At 44.0% G+C, this 26,887-nt stretch overlaps 1 protein-coding gene across 1 annotated transcript in view; it reads right to left on the bottom strand.

Annotated features, from left to right (window-relative positions):
- Positions 1–26,887, bottom strand: part of Iqgap2 (IQ motif containing GTPase activating protein 2) — a 274,420-nt gene that overhangs the window by 106,037 nt on the left and 141,496 nt on the right. The window contains exons 4-9 of the mRNA XM_032897047.1: positions 25,648–25,725; positions 21,759–21,835; positions 7,557–7,624; positions 6,747–6,860; positions 5,133–5,311; positions 2,800–2,887 (exon numbers count right to left, since the gene is read on the bottom strand). Coding sequence (XP_032752938.1) covers positions 2,800–2,887; positions 5,133–5,311; positions 6,747–6,860; positions 7,557–7,624; positions 21,759–21,835; positions 25,648–25,725 — 604 coding nt within the window. The remainder of the gene's footprint in view (positions 1–2,799; positions 2,888–5,132; positions 5,312–6,746; positions 6,861–7,556; positions 7,625–21,758; positions 21,836–25,647; positions 25,726–26,887) is intronic.

Below are 26,887 nucleotides of genomic sequence, written 5' to 3'. Positions count from 1 at the left end.
TGATGGTTTGTATATTTGTGGCCCAGGGAGTGGCATGATCAGAAGGTGTGGCCTTGGGCTGGAGAGATGACTCTGGGTAAGAGCACTGACTGCTCTTCCAGAGGTCCTGAGTTCAATTCCCAGCAACCACATGGTGGCTCACAACCATCTGTAATGGGATCCGATGCCCTCTTCTGGTGTGTCTGAAGAGTGTACTTACATAAAACAAACCTTTAAAAAAAAAAAAGGTGTGGCCTTGTTGGAGCAGGTGTGTCACTGTGGGTGTGGGCTATAAGAAAGACCCTCATCCTAGCTGCCTGGAAGTCAGTATTCTGCGCTAGCAGCCTTCAGATGAAGATGTAGAACTCTCAGCTCCTCCTGCACCATGCCTGCCTGGATGCTACCATGTTCCTTGCGTTGATGATACTGGACTGAACCTCTGAGCCTGTAAGCCAGCTCCAATGAAATGTTGTCCTTTATTTAAAAAAAAAAGAAAGAAAGAAAGAAAGAAAGAAAGAAAGAAAGAAAAGAATGAAAGAAAGAAAGAAAGAAAGAATGAATCAGGCTGGAGATATGGCTCAGTGGTTAAGAGCACTGACTGCTCTTCCAGAGGTCCTGAGTTCAATTCCCAGCAACCACATGGTGACTCACAGCCATCTGTAATGGGATCCGGTGCCCTCTTCTGGTGTGTCTGAAGACAGCGGCAGTGTACTTATATAGAATAAATAAATAAGTTTTTTTAAAAAGAAAGAATTCACTTGGCAAAAAAAAAAAAAAAAAGGGAAGGCTCGTGATTGTGATGTCCTGAAGCATTTGAGTTTCAGAATCCTCATCAGGTAGCAAAAGAACATGTGTAAGGTATGGATGCAAACACCGCAGCAGTGAGCTCTCATGCATTTTGTGTGTGAGCTAAATTCTCAAGCTCGGATGTTCTTTCTGCCAGACACTGACATGAATTAATCTGCCTTGGTATCATTAGTCCCTACAGGACTAGACCCTCTAACAACTTAGGAGCGGACCTCTCAGCCAGGCCTGCAGGTGTGTATTTCTTTGAGTGTTCAAAGCAGTGAGGATTGTTCCCCACCCATCTAGGAGGTGAAGCAAGAGACAACTTTCAGACTGCTCTGCTTGGCAGACACTCTAATTTTAAACTCAGTAGAAGTTCATGTGATCTATTAAAGGGGTTTAGTGGTCTTCCGTGTATTAACAGTTTGGGGAAAATATGGGCTACGTATATTAATACAGTGAGAATAAATATCAAACAGAATTGCTTACTGCCTCTTCTGATGTTCAGATAAAGACTAAACTTTGACTAGAGGGAGGAAAAGTCTAATGATCGATGGATCTAAATTCACATCCGATCATTTTTAACTACCTAAGTTTTCTATTTTTTACAGCCTGTTCCAGTTAGCTTTAACAATCAGGTTGAAACACCCTAGAGGCTCCTGAGAAGGGACTCTCATTTGAAGGAATGCCCAGATTGTACTGTGAACCTGACTTCCGGAGACTCTCTTGATTATTATGGGTGTGGGAGGGTCTAGCCCACGTTAGATGGTGACCTTCCTTGGGCAGGTGGTCCTGTATCAGAAAGCAAGCTAAGCTTTCTAAGTACAAGCCTGCAATTGGGCCAGCAAACAGAACTCCTCCATGGCTCTGCTTCTAGTTCCTGCTTGAGCTGGCTAGCTCGTCTTACGTCAGCCTGACACACAAACTGGAGTTATCGGAAAAGAGGGATCCTCAATTGAGAAAATGTCCATAGGTTCCAGCTGTTAGGCATTTTTCTTAATTAGTGATTTTAGAGGGGAGGTTCCAGCCCACTGTGGGTGGTGCCATCCCTAGGCTGCTGGTCCTGGGTTCCATGAAAAAGCAGGCTGAGCAAGCCAGGGGAAGCAAGACAGTGAACAGCACCACTCCACGGCCTCTGCATCAGCTCCTGCCTGCAGATTCCTGCTTTGCTTGAGTTCCTGTCTTGATCCTGACTTCCTTCAATAAACAGCAATATGGAAGTACAGGTCAAATAAACCCTTTCCTACACGGCTTGCTGTTTGGTCATGGTGTTCCGTTGCAGCGATTAAAAACCCTGACACGCTAGATTCCCACTTCCACTCACTCCCCTTGGTGATGGACCATGACCTGTATGATGAGTCAAATGGATCCTTTCCTCCCGTAGGTTGAATTGGGTCAAAGAGTTTTGACACCGAACAGAAAAGAAACTAGAACACACGTTGCCCAACTGAATAGTGTGTAGAGGAACTGAACTATGTAACCGCCACACAGGCTCAGGAGCATAGACCCAAACTTGCTATCATGTAACTTAATTTTGCCTCCCCCGAGTAGTCTCATTCAGTTACAGTAAAGCTATAGAAGCTGGAAAAAATAAAGAGAAATAAAAGAAATAAAAAAGAAGAAAAAGAAAAAAGAAAAAGAAAAAACCCTATAAACTAAAGCCTATGAGGAATAAAAAGCAGAATTGCTAATAATATTGTAAAGAGCCACTTGCATTACATTGTAATCTTTTGCTAAATAACAGTGTCAATCCTACAAGACACAGATCCAAAATGGCACAGGCCACAGGAGGGCAGGAATGAGGCAGTTTCTAGACACTTTGACAGGTCGTTGTGTGGACCAGCAACAGTATCAGTGAGGAAGACTCACTGGGAAACCATGGGATATCGCATCAGGACAAGAAGCAGCATTGACAGACTTCTCATTACATAAGGCAATTTTGCAAGTTATGCATGCAGAGTTTTGCAGATTCTGGCAAAGAAAGCTTGCACCATATAGAACTATCCATTCCCAGCATTTAGTCCCATCACTTACTGTTGACCGCATGGATGTTGCTCTGAATTTCTGCCTGTGTCAGCAGCTCCTCATATGCGTCTCTCTCTTCCTCTGAAATACAGCTGTTCTGCAAAACAAAATCTTCACTGATCCCCTGAGCTTCAGTTCGATGTTTCCAAAGTAGGAAACTCAAAAGAAGAAAGGGGGTGTGATAGTTTGTATATGCTTGGCCCAAGGAGTGGCACTATCAGAAGGCGTGGCCCTGTTGGAGTAGGTGTATCACTGTGGGGTGGGCTTTAAGACCCTCACCCTAGCTGCCTGGAAGTCAGTATTCTCCTAGCAGCCTTCAGATGAAGATGTTGAACTCTCAGCTCCTCCTGCACCATGCCTGCCTGGATGCTGCCATGCTCCTTGCCTTGATGATACTGGACCTATAAGCCAGCCCCAATTAAATGTTGACTTTTATAAGAGTTGTCTTGGTCATGGTGTCTGTTCACAGCAGTAAAACCCTGACTAAGACAGGGGGCTTGCTCCTTCTCACTTGTAATCGCCATGAGCACCCGTGGGATACCTGCTCTGTGCAGGACTCTGTGGGGAGGAACAACCAGCAAGAAGTACAAGGACCAACAGCATGGTGGGCTGCTGTGTGAACAAAGCTAAGTCTCTAACGGGGAACAATTAGAAGGGGATCAGTCAATATGGCCACGTTTGCAGAGGCAAAACAGGGAGATACTGGAAATTTCATTTGAGTTTGTCTAACAAAATTAAAAACCGGAGAAAACAAATATGCATAGACAAGATTACAGTCTAGTTAGAGGAATACAGTCAGACTCATTTGGAAAGAAAAACTTAAACCGTGGTAACAACTGAGGCAAATCGGGAGGAGGAGCAGAGTAGAGAGAAGCAATGGGCTGTTGGCAGGTGGGTCACAGAGCTTAGGGTGCATGTCACGGTTAGAAAAAAGATGATGTGTTGCAGAGGCCAAGTTAAGCACTTGTACTTAATTCCGTTTGTTTTATTTTCTTGTGTTTTATCTCATTTGAGACAGGGTTCACTCTGTGGCCCTATCTGGTCTGGACCTCAATTTCTGTACCAGGCTGGTTTTGACTTCATAGAGATCAGCCTGTCTCTGTCTTCTAAGTTCAGGAATTAAAGGTGTGCACCGACCCTGTGCTTAATTTAAGGAGGAAGAAGAGAATCAGGACAGGTTTTTAGTGAGGTGCTATCAGATCTGAATTAAACACGAATCCTTCCACCTCACATTCGGAGGATGATAGGAAACCAGAGAGACACAGGTGGAAGAAGGAGTTGTGAGAGTCCTGTGGAAACCCTGGAGGCCAGCCTGTGAGACTGAGAGACAATGGATTCGAGATGGGAGGAGGAGGCCACAGAATCCAGCTAGGAGCAGGATTCAGGGGACATTCTAGACAAGGTGGTGCTCCCCTCAACCATGGAAGCTGAGCACGGAACAGCGTGATGAGGGCCAGTGGGAATTATGATCCTTCTGCTGTGGTTGGTATAAGGTCTTAGGGATGTAGAATGCAAATTCGGCAGGGGTGGACAGGATGACCTGGGAAGGGCTTGCTTAGAGCTAGCTATTAGCTCATTTCTTCAGCAAGTGGGTGGCTCGATGAAGGGAGAATAGAAAAGGTCAACGTGAGACTTGGAGAATTCCAAAAGAAAGAGGAAGTAGGAAGAGACTCCAAGAGGTCAATGCTGAGAATTGTTACAGCCAAGACTTCTACCAGGCCAGGAGCAGAGCCTCTCGGGGTAGGTGGGCCACTGACAGGCCAAAAGCTACCAGGCAAGGAAAAGTCATCAAAGACGTAAGGGAGCTCAGAGCTCAGTGAGAGAAGAGCTGGTGTGGAGTACAAGTGTCAGTGTGGATGAAGTTGGCAACCAAGATGATCCAAGAAGTAGGTGGGTTTAGAGTTGGGATCAGCAGTGGGCTTTCTCATTAGGCGAAGGACGCGTTCAGATAAGATGGGTTCAAGGTTGGGAAAATGTGGAGAGGCATCAAACAACTTCTTTTCTGAGCATTTCCTTGTTAAACCATTGATGTCTGCTCATTGATACGAAATTTTCATAGTTGGCACTGAGCCTAAAGATGATATCAAAGAAGGATGGCCTACAGCTGCTGTCTCTAAGTTTATAACATGATATTCAGTCCTGCAGTGTCCATCATGAAAGAATATATTATTCTTATGTTACTTAATTTAAGGTTTTCTAGCTCTTTGATCCCACCCAAATCAAGAAAGGCCACAGCCAGTTGATTCATAAGGCACCACGGTCAACGTTAGTAACAGCTTTCCACGTTAGAATCTCATAACCATATCGTTCGGACAGGGATCACCCGGACTCCAGCTAAGTACCTTCAGTTTTGCGGTTTCCTCTTTTTTCTTCTTGGCTTCCCACAGTTCTTTCTGGTACTCCTGGGAGAGGCTGTCATCCACACAAGTTAACACCGCATTGGGGTTTCTTAGTGTTATAATGGTCTGCTTGGCCACTCCCTTCTCGATAGCCTCATTAATGGCTATGACTGCAGCATGCACTGGAAGGTAAAGAGAGAGACTTCTCTTCAATCATCTTTGACAGCATCGACAGCCCAGGAACTCGTTCTTCAGCTTCCAAGGAGGTAAAAGGGAGCACAGGTATGGGGAGACAGCTCAGTTGGAAAGGGCTCGCATTATGTAAGGAGCCAGGCGTGGGGCATGTGCTTGCAATCCCAACACTGGGGAGGCAGACACAGGTGAGTCCCCAGAGTTAGCTGGCTGAGCTAGCCTAGCCTAATTATCTAGCCTCAGGTCCCAGTGAAAGACCTTGTCTCCAATAACAATGTGGACAGCTCCATAGGAACAATTGGCTTATATATACAACGCACTCGTGTGTATGTGTATGCACATCTGTACACACAGCACAGCAAAGGAGAGACCTCGGACAAATCGTGGAACACCTGCCGATCTCCCTGCAAGCTCACCTGTCCTCAGTCTTTGTCCCAGCATCTGTGAATAACCCCTATATATTTGTTCATGCCTTGAGATGGACCGGGTGTTGGGCCATTCACTAGGGCACAGAGTCAGCCCCTGCTTCCTGAACAGAGCAACAGAGCCCAACGGAACACAAGTGGGTTCTAAACCGTATCTATAATGTAGCTTGCAACATTGAAAGAGTCGCAGCAGAATATACCCCGGCATGGCAGGTAGAGAAATGTTTTGCAGAGCAAAAATTACTCCTGAAATCTCTACGTTCGCATCGCATATATTCAAGTTCAAAGTCCAAAGTCAAACAAATAACCTTGAATGACACTAGAACAAAAATGTCACTGTTCTTCGTGTTGACTGTGCTCCTGCCAATGTGGTGAGCATGCTGACACTTGCTGGACTTTCTGCAAGATACATTGGCAGTCACCAGCCTCATAAAGAGACACCGTAGAAGAAGGGCAAGGATCCTCTGCCAAGGGAAAGTGGCATCAGATGGAAAGCAGCCCCTCGGCTGTGTGGGCAAACCAAGCCTATTCTGCTCCAACAGGTTAACCCTGTGCTGAGGCTGGGGCGAGTAAGGCCCCCTGCAGATCTTAGCAGGTGGATGCTGCTGTTAGAGATGTGGGTGTTTTGAACTTGGAAGTGGTAAGAAGAGAAAGGACCCAAGTGATCCAGTTCTAGGCAGATTTTGTGATGAAGACAGTAAAACCATGAAGTTATTCATATTCACTTCATTTGGTTACAGTTGGTGTTGGGGGTGGTGAGTAAGCCAGAATCATCATCATCATCACCACCATCATCATCACCACCATCATCATCACCATCATCACCACCACCACCAACAACAACAACCACCACTACTAACAACAACAAAACTCAAAAGAAGTAAAACCATTAGGGTTTTAAAACTATCTTCTAAGTATCCTGCTTTATGTCATTAGAATCAGCAAACGCCTATGGATCAGTTGCAGTCCAAGGCCAAGCATGGGTGTGAGGCCGGCTTACGTGCAGCTTCGTCCACGGACAGCTCGCTGGCCAGAATGCCGCCGATTTTGCTGAAAGCTGGCATCTGTATCCCGTACTTCTCCAGTTCTTTCCTCATATTACTGATTTCCTCCTCTGAAAGGGTGACAGAAAACAAAAATCAAAGGGAGCCCCCAGGGGTGAAGGCAGGAGGGAGATCCTCTTCCTCAGGAAGGTGGGCCCATTTCTAAACAACTTGCTTGCGTCTTTCATGCCATAAACCTGGAAGAAGGGATCCAGGTAGGCCCCAGGCAAATCACCGATCTCTCTGACTGTGGCCATAATGTGACCAGCTTCTTCATTCTCCCAATGCCCGGATGACACCACCATGATAGACTGAACCTTGTGCCATGAGCTAAAACCCTTTCTCCTGAGTTACTCTCATCAGGGTACTTTCTCATCCCCGCCACTTCCTGGAAGGAAACCAAGATGGCAGGTTTTCCCTCATTGGTACAGAGCAGTGGTTCTCTGTGGGTCGGTTGCAACCCAGTTGGAGGCCAAACGATCCTTTCACAGGGGTGGCATATCAGATATCCTGGCTATCAGATATTTACATTAAGACTCATAACAGTAGTGAAATTACAGCTAAGAAGTAGCAATGAAAATAATTATATGGTTGGGGGTCAGCACAGCATGAGGAACTATATTAATAGGTTCTAGCATTAGGACCTAGGTTGAGAACCGCTGGTCTAGAGGAAGGAGGGAACAAGTAAAATCAAAGGGAAGGAGGCATCTGCCTGCTTTCTTATCACTGGATTGCAGAGGAGAAGACAGAGAGGGAAAAAGAAGTACCTGTGAAATCCACTTTTCCCAGCAAATCCTGGATCTGGGGTGCAATCCCCAGTTTAAACAGATACAAACTGAAAGACAAAATGTAAAGCCATCAGAGCCTTTAGTATGTAAGTCCTACAGTGTACATAGGAGTAAAGAATGTTTTCAATTGAGAAGGGTCCAAGAGAGCTCTCATAGCCTAGAGTGCCTCACAGGGTTCCACAGTCCAGCTGGACACCACCAGAGCTAACTCTAGGCAACAACCCAAACAGTGGTGTTGTGCAGCACAGGGATCTTTCCACCACTCATGTGTAAGAAGAGTAAGACCACAGCTAGTGGGCTGGAGAGATGGCTCAGTGGATAAGAGCACCGGCTGTTCTTCTAGAGGATCCAGGTTCAATTCCCTGCACCCACGGGGCAGCTTACAATCACCTGTAACTGCAGTCCCAAGGGATATGATGACCTTCTGGTCTCCAGAGGCACTGCATGCATATGGTCCACAGAGGTATGGAGACAAAACACTCACACGCATACAATTAAAATAAAGGCCAACATAAAGATAATAAAAAGAGAGCTAATATGAAACAACAGGCAATAGATATAGTTTTTACAGATATTCCTTAACAGATTCTCATTTGTCTCAAAGAACAGTTTAACTGGAGTTTTTGATAGTCACCTAGACCTATGTTTCATATTTCTGAACCAATAGACCAATAAAATGATCATGGACGGTGTGACATTAAAAAATCAGTTATGGTGTGCACATATTGCTAAGTAGAAGACACAGGCCTCACTGTAAGGTAAATCACTTAGGTAATTTATGATGGCGCCCACTAATCTACCCATAACCTGACAAAAGGTGCAGAACCTGGCATGCAAATTCTATCAACAAGATTTGAGTATGTGCTGCCTCTAATCAATTCTATGTGCTCTGTTGCACGTTCTACCGACCTTCCCAACCCTGAGGTTAATTCCGAGCATCATTCAAAAGAAAGCCTGTTTTCACTTTATCGTTCATCTGGTAGGTTTAAAATCCATGAAACTTTAATTAGAAGTAAAAGAATTACATAAGAATATACATGGGAAATGATCTGAGGGTGGTTTTGATGATTTGAACATTTTAATATGAATACTCCCAATGTTGTGTTAGATGGATCTTGGCAGATTATAAAATCCAATAACTTTCAAATAAAGTAATTCAGATAAAGCTTTCTCAAAGGTAATAAAAGTTCTCAAATACACGATTAGTCAACATAAGCAGCTTGCATGGAAATGAATTTCTTTGATTGTAATTTCCACAACATAAGTATCTATATCAATATATGGCAGCAGCTAAAAATGAAAGATCGATGGTTAAAATATTGCAAAGAAAATCCCCATCCACCCAGGTGGGTGCAGTCAGGTAACCTATAGAACCAGCTGAACAAGGACTGAGAACAGGAGGTATGAGACTACCTGAGACCACAGAGCATAACCACGCCATGGAAAAAGAGGAGAGAGGGGGTGGGGGGAGGATGGGAGGAAGAAAGGAAAGGAATAAGGAGAGAGGGAAGGAAGGAAGCAGTTAAGGGAATTACCATTCAGAGCTAAAAATTAAATTTTTTCATAAAATTCTGTTTGATGTAGTTTTTCTATTTTCTATACTATAAACTTACATATTTTTCTAGAATATGGACATACCTTAACTTAAGCAATTCTAAGCATTTAGATGGTAACACACACACACACACACACACACACACACACACACACACACACAGACACATCTCTCTGTAGATAGGTGTTAAATAACTCCTCTAATAAAATTCCAAGCCAGAAAAGGTAAACATAGAACAAAATCTTTCAATCTATTTTGCCAAACTAAGACTTAAAAAGCCATTGCATGGCTGGATGTGGTACACAGCAGTAATTCTCCAGCATTCAGAGATGGAAGTGGCTGGATCTCAAGAATGAGGCCACCCTGGCCTACAAGTGCCCGGCAAGTTTGGGATACATGAGGGAGACCATGTCTCAAAAAAAAATCAAGGATGGACAAGATTGCATTCACTTGTCCTCTTTGATTAAAAGATTTTTTAAAAAATCATTCTCTGGCTGAGAATGTGGCTTAGCTGTGAAGACCTTGCCTAATTAAGTATAAAACCCTGTGTTTAATCCCCAGCCCTAAACAAACAAACAAATCAACTCCTAAAGCCCCCCAAATTAAAATCTTTTCATTTTTGCAGAACTTAAACTTGGTTTGATTTTCTAGCTGTGTTCACTGGGAGCCAAAATCTACTATGAACCGTGTTACGAAGCATCACTCATTGTTTAGGACTGTGGTTCTCAACTTTTGGGTTGAGACCCCTTGGGGTTGAACCTTCTTAGAGGTCACATATCAGATATTCTGTGTGATCGCTATTCCTGGTTGTCAGCTTGATTACATCTGGAATGAACTACAATCCAGAATTGGAGGGCACACCTGTGATCCAGATCTTGAGGCTGGGAGATACAAGTTTCTGACCTGGATCTTGACATGAAGATCTTGAGGCACAGTGGCCATGAAAAGTTTGGATCCAGGCAAGGAATTATTGGCCTTTAATTCAAGAGACTGAGGCAAGCAGATCTCTGAGTTCAAGGTCAGCCTGGGACAAAGAAAGTCCCAGATCCAGGCATGGTGGTTTATACCTTTAATTAGAGCCAACCTTCTGCTGAAGGCCTACATAAGGACCTTGGAAGAAGGAAGATTCACTCTTCTTGGTCTGCTTCCATTCACTTGCCAGCACAACTGTTGGAACCCACTTCTACAGAAGACCAGCTTAAACACCCAGCCTCGTGGGACTGAACAACTACTAGATTCTTGGACTTCACATTCACAGCTGCCCATTGTTGGGTTAGTTGGACTACAGACTGTACATCATCACAACAAATTCCCTTATATAGAGAGACATTCCATAAGTTCTGTGACTCTAGAAAACTCTAAGACATCCTGCATATTCATATTTACATTACAATTCATAACAACAACAAAATTCCATTATGAAGTAGCAATGGGAATAGTTTTATGGTTAAGGGTCACTACAACTTGAGGAACTGTATTAAAGGGTCACAGTAGGGATCTGGAGAGATGGCTCAGTGGTTAAGAGCATCGACTGCTCTTCCAAAGGGCCTGAGTTCAATTCCCAGCAACCACATGGTGGCTCACAACCATCTGTAGTGGGATCCTATGCCCTCTTCTGAAGACAGCTACAGTGTACAAACATATATAAAATAAATAAATCTTAAAAAAAAAAAAGGGTCGTAGAGTTCAAGGTCAATCTGGGACAAAGCAAGGAGAAAAATAAGTTGTGAAGTTGTAAGTTAACTTGAAGGAATCAGTAAATACCCAACAGGTACCAAATGTCTGCACATCCCTCAGTTTAGTGGCTTTTATAACTAGTGTGTCCCCCTGCATAGACCTGGGAACCAAGGTGTTATACCAGGTGCTGGCTGGCCCTTGGTGGGTGTGATCCCTTAGGGAGTCTCAGACTCATCAATTACTCATTCTTTCCCACTCTCAGTCACCTCACAGCTGTAGGGAGAGCTGTGTATAGCGCTATACACCCTGGGTATATACCTACCTATCCAGCCAGCACCTCAGGCTCCCAGCCCTCACATCCTCCGTAGGAACTGCATCTGATATAGAGTATAGCAACTGTATGATGCTGACTATTCACCTCAGATGCACACGGCCCTCCTGTGGTGAATACCGGTTTCCTTATCTCCATATCATTTCACAGTATTATCAACAAAGACTTTCCAGGGGCTCAGTGGGTTCAAGGCCCCAGGTTCAAGCCCCAGCACTTAGGAGTAGGGGAGAAGGAGAGCGTGGTGGCTCGAATAGAAAAGGCCCCATAAAGTCTTGTGTCTGACTGCGTTTTGCATAGGAAGTTGACACTGTTAGGTGGTGTGGCCTTGTTGGAGGAAGTGTCACTGGGGCAGAGCTTTGAGGTCTCATATACGTCCAAGCTATACTCAGTGTGGCACACAATGTCCTTCTGCTGCCTTTGGATCAAGATGTAGAACTCTGGGTTCCTCCAACACTGTGTCTCCCTGCACGCCGCCATGCTTCCTGCCATGACGATAATGGATAAACTTCTGAAAGTGTAAGCCCTAATTAAATGTTTTCCTTTATAAGAGTTGCCTTGGTCATGGTCTCTTCAGAGTAATGAAACCCTAATTAAGAAACAGAGGAGAAGAAGGGGGGGAAGGTGTAAGGGAGTAGGAGGGAAGAAGAGGGAGGGGAGGAGGAGACAGGAAGAAGACATTCCCAACGAGAGGTAATGTCATGTTAAGTCTGCCTTTCTGTTTGTCAGTGGTGAGGATAAATCGGCTTTTACAGAGGCACTGGTCATTTACAGGTTTTCTAGGAAATACTTATTAACGAATATTTTTATTTTAAGAATTCTGGGGAATTATTATTGACCTTTCTCTCATTTCCTCCTTTTTCCTTCAAAGCCATACCAAAGGACAAACAACAAGTGGCAGGTAACTTTTATTATATGGTAATTTTTAATTTGGTGCCAAATTCTGATCTTCATCTTACAAGGAAGAGAACATTCAACTTTTGCTGTGAAGAGTCATGCGTCGGTAATTCAAAACCAGAAAGGCAAGATACATGCCTTACCTTAAAGTCTACATCTTGAGATCCTCTTTGATCAAGGATCAAAACCCATTTGCAGTCATTGAAAACTGTGCCGGCAAAGGTCACGCTAAACAAGGTCACAGGAGGAGACCGTGGTGACATTTACAGAGCCATACTGTTTTAGGAAGCATTTCTTAATTCACTGTTACCTGGGGAAAGGATGCAGTTCTGAAAGGGAACCCGTGGGCTGTGAGGCGCCTAGAGGAGAGTGTTTGCCTGGCACATACCAGACCCTGGATGCCGTCCCAGCATTGCAAAAAGGAAGGTTAACAACAGAAAAGGGAACTCCTACAGCACAGTGCAGCTGAAACGCCAGCCCCTCACGTCTCCCTGGGGACCTCAAAACTAGGCACATCTGAAAGATCTGTCACAGCTTCAAAGATAGGTAAGCGCCTAAGAAATGGGAAAACAGTAAAAAACGCACCTTGGTTGTCTCGTCAATTTCATTCAGAGGTGGTTTCCTCCACCTCCCTCTACCAATTCACTACATCTCCTAAGAACACTGAGAGGAAGCCAGTGAGGAAAACCAACATTGTATGTCTCTCCCAGGTATAGCGCATGCTGTCTCTTTAAGGCATAGTACCACGTGAAAACTCTACTAGTTTAACTTAATCTTAAAGCTACATTCTCATACCAAAACCTGAGCTAATTAGTTGCCCTTACCCTTAATCTAGCTCCGCCTCCATTTCTCTGTGTGTGTAACACTAAGATGGTCTAGACTTCGATTCTGTGCCTTTAGTTTTGCATTTTGCCTTAAAATGTTAGGTAACAAGTTTTACTAATTTCTTTCTGACAGGAAAACTTTCCTTTCTTAATTTTCTCCTTGGTTTTGCTAGGTTAGGTGCCGGAGAAACCGTTTCTGGAATCTCGTAAATTCAGTGAGTCTTTGGTGGCTCCTGCAGTCTTCTGTTTTACTGATGCTGGTACACTCTCAACTCAATCCTCACGGGGTCATTTTCCCTTAAATATCTGGTATCTTGATTTGGGCTTTTGTCAGTATTCGGGCCTTGTGGTTAATCCACTATGGACCATAGCATCGGGGACTCTGTGGGGAGCAAGGGAACCAACAAAAAGGTCTGTGTTAGCATCTACTCTGGCTGACATTTGTCTCCCTTGGTGACAGCTGCTGTTGTGAGACAGACCTAGGGTCATCTACATGGCCCAGTTTGGTCTTCAATTCTGTCTCCCAGGTGCTTGGATTACAGGTGTGGATACCCATGTTTGGATCCCTCTGTCCCTCTCCAAGCCTTTAGCTGCCTGTAGCACTGAGTTGCTCTCCAGCCATCAGAACCATCATTTGCCCATCTTAGAACAGAGCCCGAGGCCCAGCCTGTCCAAGCTGATCACTCCATGCTCTGAACCTCTGCATTGCTCTACCTGCCTGGAACGAAGGCTGTGATGGCCTCCAGCCAGGCCATGTCCCCTGTAGTTGCTGGTTGTAGCCTCCTCCCAGCTTGTTTCTCAATCCTGTCTTATCCATTTGCTTTTGGGGGAGGAGCTGTTTACATCTTTTAAATATAATGTAATGTCACCACTGGGTGACATCGCTGATTTTATTTCAAAAGTATTTTAATTACGGTCTTGTGCAGGTCACGTGCAGGGAACTTCAGCTGCTGTGAACTCACCAGTGTGACAGGCATGCCCTGCCAGAAAACTGCATTTTACAGTTCTCTGCCCATTTTTCTGGCTTTTACAGTCCATCCCTTTGTCCTCAATGTTCCCTGAGCATCATAGCATCATATCATCAAGGTGGTATTGAATAGGAGGGGATCTCTTCTCTTTTTCTTCTCTCCTCTCTCCTGTCTCTCTCTCTCTGTCTCTGTCTGTCTGTCTGTCTGTCTGTCTGTCTGTCTCTCTCTCTCTCTCTCTCTCCCTCTCTCTGTCTCTCTCATTTTTTGGATATAGCCACCAATAGACTTTTGATGTTATAGTGGAAAGATCCACAACCATGCACATAGGCAGCACTAACTGGACTTAAGTGGGATATATATATATATATATATATATGTCATATGTTATACATACTAATATATGCTATATATCATATGCTAATATATACAATTATATACTATATTCTAATGTAAATACACAATTATATATACTTATATATACACACTATATACATAGTATATAATATAGAATATATTATATTATATAATTATATATTATATTAATATATTATTAATATATTATATTATATATATATAAAATCTGCCTCCACATTCTCCTTAACATGTCCCCCTGCCACAACAAAACAGTGACACAAGGACACAAAGTTGGGGGCACTTTAGGGAGACTATGGAGGAGTTGGGGGTAATATGGGTGACAGATATGATTATATTTAATAGTATACGTGTAGGAATTTCTCAAGAGTAAAGTTAACATTTTAAATGACTATCTCATCAATTCTGTCAGATGTGAGAAACACTCAGAGAGCTGGTCTAAAAGACCCAGATGCTGCTGCTTTTGTGTCTTGTTCATTAACTCATCTAATTGCTACTTTCCTGAACCGTGTCTCCTGCGTACTATGCTCTTCTTAAAGCTGGTTTGGATGTCACAGACACAGCTTTAATTCTGCACAGTAGCACAGACATTGACTGTCCCACCTGTCCAGCAGGCATGGATTGCAGGACCTCATGGGTAGAGGCTGACCGAAGGCTCCGAGCCAGTCCTTTTCTCAAACATAGCTTTGTTGACAACCCAAAGGGCAAGCTTTGTGCTAAAGGAATGTGGTGATTTTCCACATTCGTAATAAAGAAAGTAGGAGGAATCTCCACTGTGCCTCCACCGTGCAGGGGAAAAGTGACAAATTTCAGTGAACGGACATCCTGATTAACTAGGACTCACCACAAGGTGGTGCTGAGAAATTAGCTTGCAGAGCGGGGAAGTCTGCTTTTAAAGGGAAATCCCAGATTTTCCTAAACTGGTATGGGGGAATATCAATTTAGGAAACTTGCATATGGCCTCTCAAACATCGTATCCAGAGAATTAGGAATATTGTATTTATTTTCAACTTTCCACATTTATCATCAAACTATTTCACATTAGTTTTTAAAAAGATCGCTTCTTCCGAGGTGGAGTCCTCTACCCAATCTCTGAGTGACAGGTCTTCCAAGCAGACTAATACAAAGGGGAAACACCTATCTGGAAGCTATGTTTATCCATCACTCTCGTGCTGAAAAGAATCATCCATCGAAAAGCCTCTTTCCCAAGCATCTTAAGTCCAGTGAGGCCATCTCCTACCTGACATTCACAGGCAACTGAGACGTAATATTGAAAAACCAAATCCACTGAATAAGTGCTACTTGTACCTGGCTCTCCATATTGGATTTGCTATGTACTGTTTACTGACTAACATGTCACATAGCGCCAGGAGTATTTCGGGGGAAGCTGTGGCATTAACGTTACCAGCACTGCCCAATATCTAAGCAAGCACTCTGGATAGAGTTAGAAGTCTCTTCTCCCATGAAAAGGTAAACCACACATGTGTTACCTAATGTAGGCCTGCACAAAGGGGCCGCCTGGAGCTAACTCTCACTAGCCCATAAGACACTAGGCTGGGAAGTGAAAATGGAAGTTACAAAATACTATTAGTTTTACATTTATTATTACTTTTACTAAGTTCATTAAAGACTCTGTGGGGATGAAACACCAACTTAAAAGGCGGGATGGGCACACCATGCAGAAACGTGGGGAGACTCTGTATGGCAAACAGCTCATTTTGGCTGTACCAAGTGCTATGGGCATTTGTAAATCAAAGCCTCGTGGCAAGGGATGGCTCTATGGCCCCGAGCAAGGCACAGAGATGAGCTTTCAGTGTAGTGAATGGCCAGGCTGAAACAACTTCCCAGGGCTCCTCCAGTTTTTGAGTTCCAGCATTTTTTCCTTTAAATGTTTCAAATACAACAGCTCAGAGGCCTGCGCTGAAGTAAGTGCAAGTCTGACCCCATTTTATAAAATTTTGGCCCAAAGCAAAGGAACCCAGAGGTAGTCCCTCCACATGCAAATTAGCTCAGGTAAACTTCCTGAAAAGTTAAAAAAGACAACTGTCAGGGACTTTAAGCTTCAACTAATGGAAAACCACATTAGAACTGAAGTAGACTTCAGGAAATGGTTCACAAGCTCAAGAGCTTTCTGTATGACTGCCATAGCCACGTAGTAATTCAGACAGGTGGGGCGAGAGATGGTGTTCAGACCAAGGAGGAGTTCGAAAGCTGGAAAGGACCTTAATCTCTAATACTGCCACCTCCATGGGTCCCTCCCAAGTCTGGAGGGAGGCTTTAAGGCCTCCAGAGAGCTCATTTGTAATTCAAGTATACACTGCAAGAATTGCAATCAACCTGGTATTTTAGAGGAAAATCCAGTAAATCAGTTTCTTAGGGAGAGAGACCTGTAAGAGAAGGAGCTGTTAAATCAATGAAGATTACACGTTCATGCCTAGGCAACACATCTAACACCTCCATTGGCAGGTCCAAGTAGCCATCAAACTGCGTGAAGAGCCAGGGAAAGGGGCCCTCTACAAAGCAGTCAGGAGATTTAGGACAACTGGTCAACCAGAAGTGGGCCTGCCACCGCCTTTCTCACAAATACAAACCCTACAGCTCTACTCCAGCCATGCTGCAGCTCTGGTGGCCAAGATAACACCTCGCTTCTCACGAGAGCAAACTGCACGCATTAAATAGTGGATGACTGGTACGCACTGGTACTACATTTGAAAACCAGAGAGCCAAACACAGCGACAGAAGCTTCCGCGCTGTAGTAATGCTTATCCTCAGGGGAGACCCCCAGAGGCAAGGAACCAGATCTGAGGAGGCAATTCAGCAACAGCACGAAGAACACTCAGTTACCCCTCCCTTGTTTCCACTGTTGCAGAATTGTGACGGTCCACTAAATGGCACAGAAAGGAAAGTTGCATCCAGCACCCTTATGATGCTAAAACTAGAAAAATCAATAGTCCTGTGCGACTCTGAAGGGATTTCTTGAACAGGAGTTGATTCTATATCTTAAAGGAGTAATCAGGAGAGCAGGACAAGGACATCTGGTTGAGTCCACAATACAAAGATTTTTCAAAGAAGCCAAGGGCGGTGCTACAGAGACAAGGGGGCTTCCATGACTCTCATGCATGACCTCAAACTCTCTATTCTATGCAGAAGGTATTAGGTAGGCAGGGTGATCCACAAATGCGATCCCAGTACTCAGAAAGTAAAGTGAGTTTAAGTTCAGCTTGAGAGACACGGAGAGACCATGCTATGAACAAACAGGAAAATAGTCATCTTGGTTCAGTCTTAGGCACAGAGTTCAAAATGATCAACGGGAGTGTACCGCACCGTGTACAAAAGGGAAGTCGTGGGAGATAAATAGTTTATGCACAATTCTTTGCTTCACTTTTCCAGCAGGAAGTTATTAAAGCTGAGGTACTTTGTTCTTTCTCTGTTTATAGAGCATAGGTAAGTATGTGCTTTTATACTACAGGAAATGCTAAAGATCAGGAACTCTGAACCAGCCAAAAGCTCTCCCCAAAGTAGAGGAAGTGTCCCAAGGTAAGGACGGACCACAGAGGACAGGTTGTGACAGAAGTGGCCAGAAGGAGAGGGAATCCAAGAGCAGTGAGTACTGACCAGTCACGCAGAGAGGCCAGGAGCCAGATCTGAGGGGGCAATTCAGTAACGGCATGAAGAACAGTCAGTTACCCCTCCCTTGTCTCCTAGGAGATGGAAACCTCTAGAAAGACCAACTATAATTTTAAGTAGAAAACGAAAAAGGCATACATACGCTTCTAATAATGTTAACAGGTCAGGCCAATACATCACTGTGACAGGACAATGTGTTGTATAACACCGGCCAAGAGAAACTTAGGGAGCGAGTCACTGTAGGGTAACAGGGAGGGGTAGACAGTAACGAAAAAAAAAAAAAAATCTACCTGAAAGCCACAGACCTAGAAATGAAAACGGCGCTGACTTATGAATCAAGTTTAACTTGATGCCGTTGGCCAGATTCTGAGTTACTTTGAGATAGGAGCCCAAAGAGAAGGGCCATGTTCAATAAGGAACGGGTCCAACACTAGACTTTGAGGTGCGCCCTTTGATTTCTGGTGACGTTTAAATCATGTTGCCCCAGGTTAGGTATCACGACAGGATAGCAGCATTAGGGCAGGTCACTTTCGTGTGTGAACAATGAACGTAAGAGCAAACGAAGCTGGGTCTTTCACCGCGGGTTGCAGTGGTGAGCGTATGACCCTGACATCTGCGCTTAAGGGATATGAAGGAAATCGCGCTGTTTTAGCAATCGCATGATGGTTTACACCATTCCGACACACTCAATCCTATAACTGTTTAAACATTTAACAGTTGCTGGATGTCACTTGTTATGTCTTTATAAACAGAGCACCATCCGACACACACTGTTTTTCTGTGTACATAAAACGGCCTCCAGACATTTAAAAAAAAAAAAAGTGTAGCAGCTCAGCTAGGCTTTCAGAACGTGCTTCTTTTTGTTGCATAGGCTTTAGAACATTCCAAAAGAAGCCACAGAAGGAAAACGTGCCCCATACAGATTTTAAGTCCAAAGTCTCCAAAAGAGTACCAGTGGTTTTTGCGTGATTTTGCAACATTGACCATTTTAGCCCTTTTAAAAACATTCTTTCTACATTTTCCAGTTTTCTTTCCCCCCACAATGAGAATATGCTCCTTTTTTTAATAGGAAAAAAAAAGGATAAATATTTCCTTGGAAAAAGAGGAGGCCACCCACCAAGAAGGCAAGTCCTTTTCAGTTAGGCCAAGTTGGAAACTGTCGAGCTAAGCTGGTAAAGCGGTCAAGGGTGACAGGCAGTGAGGCTGGGATTAGGTATCAGACGAAAGGTGAGGGGCAGGTGGGGGAAGAAAGCAAGAAACCCAGGTTTGTTAACTCCACATCAGACTCCTGACAAGTTTGGTCTGGGTCACAGCTAAATTTGTAGGTCTATCAGCCCATGGACTAGTCTAGAAGGAAGTTAGGGTCTGAGAAGCAAAGCTCCCTGGAGTAGCCTTCCTTCTTGGCTCCTGAACTATAATCAAAACCTCTGGCCTGCTTATTCTCTACCAGGTAAGGACAACTCTCTCTCTACTCCAGTCATGCCATAGCGGTTGCGGCCAGGATAACACAACGCTTCCAACCCGCAGCAGGAGCAAACTGCACTCATTAAATACAGGATGCCTTAAAGCCGCTCCCCAGCTTCCTTCCAATGTGCCTTGCATCACAGAATAGCAGCCTCCTGGGAGACTGACAGCCTTCTAAACCACCGCAGAGGAGAGCTCTGTAGATAAGCCTCGGACGCTCCTGGGATTTCTCAGTTCCTTCCTGAGAGGCAGCTGCAGGCCAGAGACTGAAGGAGAGTTGTCCACGACAGAACATGGTCATATGGATGATAGGCATGACACAGTAAGTATCCTCTCCAGGATGTCAAAAAAGGCACAAAGACATCTGTGAAGAGTAACTGATAAAGATTCAGAACCATGACACAGACTTCTGTACATACACACCACGATAAACGAGAGAGGTCCCGTTCTTGGATTTAGGGCTGACCAAGCCATTGTTTAAACTGTGGTACATTTGTGAACCCCTAGGCCACTCTATGTAGCTCCTTAGGAACAAAGATTCCACCTGAAAGGAGCTTAGCATGCTATCTCTTTGCAAGTTGGAGAATATATGGCTTAGGCATCTACTTCAGCCAATCAACTGAAGCTCACATACACTGCCCTGGGAGCCTGCTATGGATGTAGAGATCATTGGAGCAATACAGGAACATAATAAAGACTGGCTTAGCAGGTCACAAAAACAGCACTAACACATAGCATTAAGTGACTGCCCCACCCTTTGACAGGAACTCCCTGAGGACCGCTGAGCAGTGCACTCAAAACACTACCTCAGAAGAAACACATAACGTTTTAAGAAAACCTATTGGGCCGGGTGGTGGTAACGCTTGCTTTTAATCCCAGCACACAGGAGGCAGAGGCACGCAGATCTCTGTGAGTTCAAAGCCAGATGGGACCTTGTCACAAAAAAGCAAAACAAACCTCCTTTCCATGCCATTGCCAAAGGACAGCCTATGTACCCATACTGGTTCTTAGGCTACATGGGAAGAGACAGAGCAAACCCAGAAGCTCCCCCACACAGCACCTCCTGCAGAAATTACACCTTATTTTATTTATCTACTCTCAGATATTCTAAATTATAACAACAAAACATAAGTCTGGTCTGATGGTACGTCCATCATCTTGGGGAGGCTGAGGCAGGAGGATGGAGACTTTGAGGCCAGCCTGAGCTGTACAGTATGACACGGTCTCCAAAGGAGAAGGTGACAAGATGGCCTAGCAGGTGAAGGCACTTGTCACCAAGCCCAGCAATGTGGTGGAAGGAGACAGTCAGCCAACTTCTGCACATGGCTCTGCGGCTTTCGCCTGTGTGCACACAGTGATGCATGTATACCTAAAAGTGTGTGCGTGCATACACACACACACACACACACACACACACACACACACACACACCCCAGAATAACAAACAAAAACAAACAAACACATATAAAGAAGAAAAGAAAGAGAAAGCAGTTCGCCGTTTGGCCTCTATCCTATCCCACCAGCTGTCATATTCTGAAGCTGATTCAAAAAAAAAAAAAAAATCTGGCTGGGTGGTGGGTGGGGGGTTGAATCCTATGACATAATCAAAGTTTTCTCCAGGAGGCTAGCTTTGTAATGAATTATTATGAAGACTTTTTCCTTTGCAGAAGAAAAAAGCCAGGAAGAAGTTAATGTAAACCCCAAGGCGGAGGGTTCTGCCAGGAAAATGACTTCTAGCGATACAAACACAAGGCAGATGTTGTGGAGGAATTTAAAACTCCATCACACATGAAATCTCTCAAGCTTCACCTGCGTGCACAGGACAACAGCCACAGCTGGGGTCCCACAACGGTTGCCAGCTGAAAGTCCCAGTTTTCCCAGGCCCGTGAAGAAAAGAAAGAAATCTGTGAACTAGCAGGTTTTCCAAGACTTTCAAAATTTATCGAAAGTTAAAATCGCTTTAAAACAGCCTGTCTTGATCAAATTTAAAACAACTTGTTTGTTTCTTTTCAGTTCTGAGAGTGTAAATTCTATTGGGCGGAAGGTCGGAAGAAATAGGGTTTGTGTTACATTTTCTTATTTGTGGTTCAAGGGGAGGGGCTGAGAACTTAATGAGTCACCAGAGCAGTCGCAGCACCGTGGGCTCTGCTCGCTATCGTGTCTTCCTGACATCCGCATACATCCCACCTCAAGAACAGTAGCACACTCCGGATGGGTCCTCGCTGTCTTCATCCTCTCCTTATTATATTTAGGTCTTCTATTAGTTTTTCTGGGTTTTTATATTGAACAATAGTAAAAACATCACGAGAGTTTCCAAGCCCAAGGGTGGCTTTGTGCAGCAATTGCTTTAAATTCTGTACCAACAAATTCAAAACTGAACCTGACCTTTAAGGCTCTTGAGATTGGTAAAAGTCACCTAAGAACTTTTAAAGGGAATCGGGAGTTTACGTCTGCTTGCGTTCTCCCCACCTTAGCGCGTGAATGCAATAGATCATCCTTGGTATGTTTTTCCGGTCGTAGACATCTGTCGTTTCTGGATAAAATATCTGGAAAACAAGAGAGGCAGTGTATTTACTATTCTTCACTTCTCTCCCCAGCCAGACCCAGACTGTCTTTGTTAGTCTATAGCCATTTAAATGTAGAAGGATCTTTGGATGGTTGCCTCCCCTTTAACTCTACAGAGCAATCCAAGCATAGAAGCCCTTGCCTGGTGGGTAGCTCGCCCCCTAGTGGCCAAACTCACAGAGGGAGGGGCTCACAACCAGCCCTTTCTAGAAGATTGGGAGGTGACCTCACTCACGTGACCTATGAGACTGAGATCTTTCAATGACCACTTTATGACATTGTTAAAAATCTGGATATTTATGTATAATTCACGAACACTTATGCAGATATTTTCTGCTTAAAAGTACACAAAGTCTGAAGGAAAAATACCTATACACCACATTTCAGACTGTTACTATTAGCATCCTGGTATGTGCTTGATGCTTTCTTCTCTCTCTCTCTTTCTCTCTCTCTCTCTCTCTCTCTCTCTCTCTCTATATATATATATATATATATATATATATATATATATATATTTCCCTCCCTCTGATTTAAAAAAAAAGAACTTTATGCACATGTAAAACCCAGTGCGTACATGGCATAAACCTACTGAAAGAACTTACTAGAAGCTGAATGCTTTCCATCCCTTATATTATTCTATGCGCACATAATTTCTGATGGATCCTAATAACGCTCTCATATTTCTGAACCACAGCTTAGACGTTCCCCAGGGCTGAATACTTATTTGGCTCTCAGTTCTCTCCCTTCACTGCAGTGAACACCTTGCATCTATATTTCCAGAACATCTGAGTCTTCTCCTGGATGACCATCTAGACATGGATTTTCCAGACCAGACAGTTTGAACACTGAGGCTTTTACATGCACATCCACACTGGTTTCCCCCTAAGCTTGAAGCTAAAAGCTTGATAAGAAACAGATTTTAGAGTGGGGTGGGTACTTTATTTCTGAGCACGGAAAAAATAAAGATGAATGATTGGGCTTGAAGTCTCTAATATTAAGATAAGCACATCATCATCACTTCCTTTCAGTAAATATTTTATACAACTTGACATTAAAACTAAAATTAAGTCATGTACCATATGGTAGTACTTTGATACTCAAGTGCAATTTTTTCCACTGGACATCAGAAAAAACAGAGACAAGAGTGTTTCTCAAGTGAACAATGCACCATATAGTTGCTGGGAGCATAAAGAGACGTCTGCAGCCTGGGAAGTCTCAATGCCCTTCCAGTTGTCACCTAACACATTTGCTGTCAAGGCGTTGGCAAGACAAGGGCTTCAGACTCCAAAGACTGTGTTTGGGTTTAAAGTTCTAACAACCACGGCTCTTGCTTCACACCTCACTGTATTGACAGCCAATTTTTCCCAGGCCCCTTTCTCCACACAAGAACCTTCCACGTTTATATTTCTCCTGGGAAGTCCTTATGGAAATGCCTTCCTTCCTCAGAGAGTCAGAATCAACTTACAGTTCACCAGACTCTCACACGCCACTGCCACTCTGTGTCACTAGCACTTCGTGTGACGCTAAGCACGGATTGGACGCTCAATATTGATAAGTGAAGGAATCGACAGCAATTCCCTGCAGAGTTAGCTCGGGGCACTCTTGGCCTTATAATATCTGTCAGAGATGTTAAAACAGCTTGGAAAGGTTCAATTAAGCCTTTCACATGTCATGAGGCTGTCCTAATCATGTTTCTTCAACCAAGAAAATTTCTTGTTGAAGTTCTCTGTTGCTACATTTTTTTTTTCAGTCACCCAGTACTCTCACTTAGCACTTGACAAGTCAAAACTAATTCATTTTAAGTGGCAAGTAGTGTTCAGAAGGGAGCGGCCTTTAATGTTTTGGGGGACTAGTCTAAAAGGAAATGGCAAAGCAAATTAAATGTTGAGAATTTTGAGGAAGTGAGGCTCACATAAAAGGGGCATCAGGGCAAAGGCACTGAAAACTGGCCGCCTCGTGGGTGAGGAGAACTGAATGGGTGACCTCTGAGAGAGAGGCCAGCGTTCTCCGCTGCTAAGCCGTCTCTCCAGGCCCCCCTGTGCTGGTGTTTTTGAGAACCGAGCCCAGAGCCTTACATATTAGCAAAGTGCTTTACCACTGAGCTGCGTTCCCAGACTACATGGGGAAGACTTTCACCAGCAAACCTGGCTTGATGGTAAAACAGTAACAAGGGTATTTATAGGCCAGCAACTCTGTCCCCCTGTCTTCAAGATGACATCATAGAAATCATTTCCTTAGAGTAGCTGTGCACACTCTGCGATCCAAAGGACTGAGCCCTCGGTGCGAATGAAAACATGGCAGATCTCAAGGACAGAAAACCAACCCTAAAAGGTGGCTAACCATATGATTCCCATAATATTAAAAAAATCCCCAAAATGGCAGCAAGGCAGAGCACTTGGTGATGGCCAGGGACAACCCCGGGGGAGGGATGTAAGGTAAAAGTCCCCTCTCTGTGATGGCTGTGTCTGGACAGCAGCAGGGAACACACGAATCCTTTCATGGGCTAAAACTGCACACCCAGGACAACACACTCACCATCTTGCAGACAAATGCATGTGAGAAAGCAAAGCTGAGTAAAGCCAAGGCTCTCTCTAGTTTACATTCGTCCTGATGGCACCGTGGCTGGATCAGCTCCTGCATAACCTCATGGGATAACCTCACTGTTCAGGGGCTGAGGCAGGAGGACTCCACAGGTCTGAGGCCAACCTGGGATACAGAGTGAATTCCAGGGCAGCCTTAGTTACATAGAGACTCTGCCATTTAAAATAAAAAAAAAAAAAACAGAAAAAGAGAAAAGAAAAAAGAAACCAAATATCACACATAAAACACTTAATTTCTATCTAATGTGGTACTATGGTTATAAAAATGTCAGTGCTGTGGGGGGGAAGTTGAACGGCAGACACACAGAGACATACTATTTTTGAAAGTTCCCATGATCCTATAATCCCTTTGAAATAAAAGTAGTCCTACAATTTCCATCAAATGCAATTTCCTCATTTCCCCCATATGCCTATTTCTTTTCTCTTTGAATTTACCAAGTGCTGAATGCTTGCTGATTGAATCTTATTTGGTAGGTCTATTTTTAGGAGTAAGAGCTACAAGCCTCTAACCTTTCAAATTTAAAGTGATACCATGATTTATAATAATAATTATAAGAGCAAAAAATACGGGCCAAGGAGATGGCTCAGCAGGGAAGAATACCAAATCCGCAAGCCCGATGACCAGAGTTTGATCCCCAGGAACCACATGAAAAACCAGATGGCGTGGAATACGTCTGCAATCCCAGCACCCTGATGGTGAGGTGGGAAGCGGAGACAGGAGAATTGCCTGAAGTCCACACACAGGCCAGCTAGCCTGGGATACGCAGAGAAGACGAGAGGCCTCGCTTGCTTCCACAGCTTGGAAAGTGAGAACTGAGTCCTGAAAGGGGTTCTATGGCCTCCACACACCCTGGTCAATCTGTGTCTGCAGGCATGGGCACATAAAATAAATTTCAAAAGTCAAATTACAATAATTTACAGAAAGCGTACCCAAAGGAGCCGACCACCTTGAATCAACTCAGCTGCAGCCGGTTCTAACCTTGTTTAATTCAGACACACTTTCACCTGGCTGCATTGTATCTGTGTCTCTGCTTCGCCGTGAATTCTTACCACATGTGTGTCCCCGGGTAGACCTTTCCACGTCTCAAGCCTGCAGAGACGAGTCTCAGCCTGACAAATCAGTTTCAAAGTGAGGCGTTTGCCTTGCACTGACTTTGTCTTCCCGGGTTAGTGTGTGCTACGTGAAAGCTTACCTTGGGCAGCCCAATGGCCTCCATAGCTCTTAACCACTGCACGGTGTTATCCGTGTGTCGGAAATGAAGGCCAGATTTCTAAAACGATAGGAGAAAAGGAAAAGGGGAGGTGAGATCGTGCAGAAAGCGAGTCATGTGCAACATATATTTTCATGAACGGAATGCAATTCAGTTATGCTTCTTCAAGAACAGACATTGATGCTCAAACAAAACAAATCCAAACTCACCAGGAAGGCTAGACTACCTCAGGAACACCCTGGTTATCTGCGATGGGCTAGGCTAGTCTCTACGCTCACATTTCAAGGTAATTCTGAACTTAGATTTCAAACGAAGCCCGCCTAATGTCTACCACACACCTCAGGATGTTTTGTGAAACATGTATGCACAAGTTCGTGCTTGCGTGTCATAAGATCTTGGTAATTATGGCCGAGAAGTCTGGCAATTTCAGGTAAACTGGGTGGTATTTTAATTTTAAGTGATTATTAGTTTCTTTCTTTCTCTTTCTGTCCTCCCTCCCTCCCTCCCTCCTTCCCTCCCTCCCTCCTTCCCTTCCTTCCTTCTTTCCTTCCTTCCTTCCTTCCTTCTTTTTGAGATTAGGTCCTACTATGTTGCTCCAGTGTGCCTAAAACTTGTTATGTAGCTTAGGATGGCCTCAAAGTTGGGGCCCTTTGCTAGCCTTTGCTTCCTGAGTTCTAGAATTACAGGAATGCACCACTACGACCCAGCCCTACACGGGATTTTTTTTTAAAAGCTAATGCCCTTTTGTCTGTTTTGATCATGGATGTCTATCTCTACAGAAAACCTGAAAGACATAAAGAGGGAGGCACAAACCATTCTAAAATTCAGACCGTTCAGCTAAATTCAGTACACATTACTAACATTTTAAGATCAATCCTGGCTTTGAAGAAGAAGTAAGTATTCAGCAGAAATGCCGTATGACCTTTTCCTACATGGTAAAAACAGTTTTGCTATGCCTTTCTTTTCTACTTCACAGTCCCAATCAGACTACCACTTCATGAAGTTACATCTAGTAATGAGCCACGAACAGCCTTCAACTAGCTTGCATTTTTTCATTTAACGCATAACAGAACGCAATCTATTTCACATTAGCTTGAAATGAATACGCAAAAAAAAGGAACTATAGAAAATTTCATTATATAATTAACACCCAATGAAGGATGATCACATTCAACAAGACTGGCTCATCCAGCCTTCTGTGAGCTTCCAAAACGGAATGGTT

The sequence above is a fragment of the Rattus rattus genome, chromosome 3, assembly GCF_011064425.1.
Source record: "Rattus rattus isolate New Zealand chromosome 3, Rrattus_CSIRO_v1, whole genome shotgun sequence".
Classification (NCBI taxonomy): domain Eukaryota; kingdom Metazoa; phylum Chordata; class Mammalia; order Rodentia; family Muridae; genus Rattus; species Rattus rattus.
Note: the sequence above shows the minus strand (reverse complement) of the source record. Positions and strands in the feature narration are given on the sequence as shown.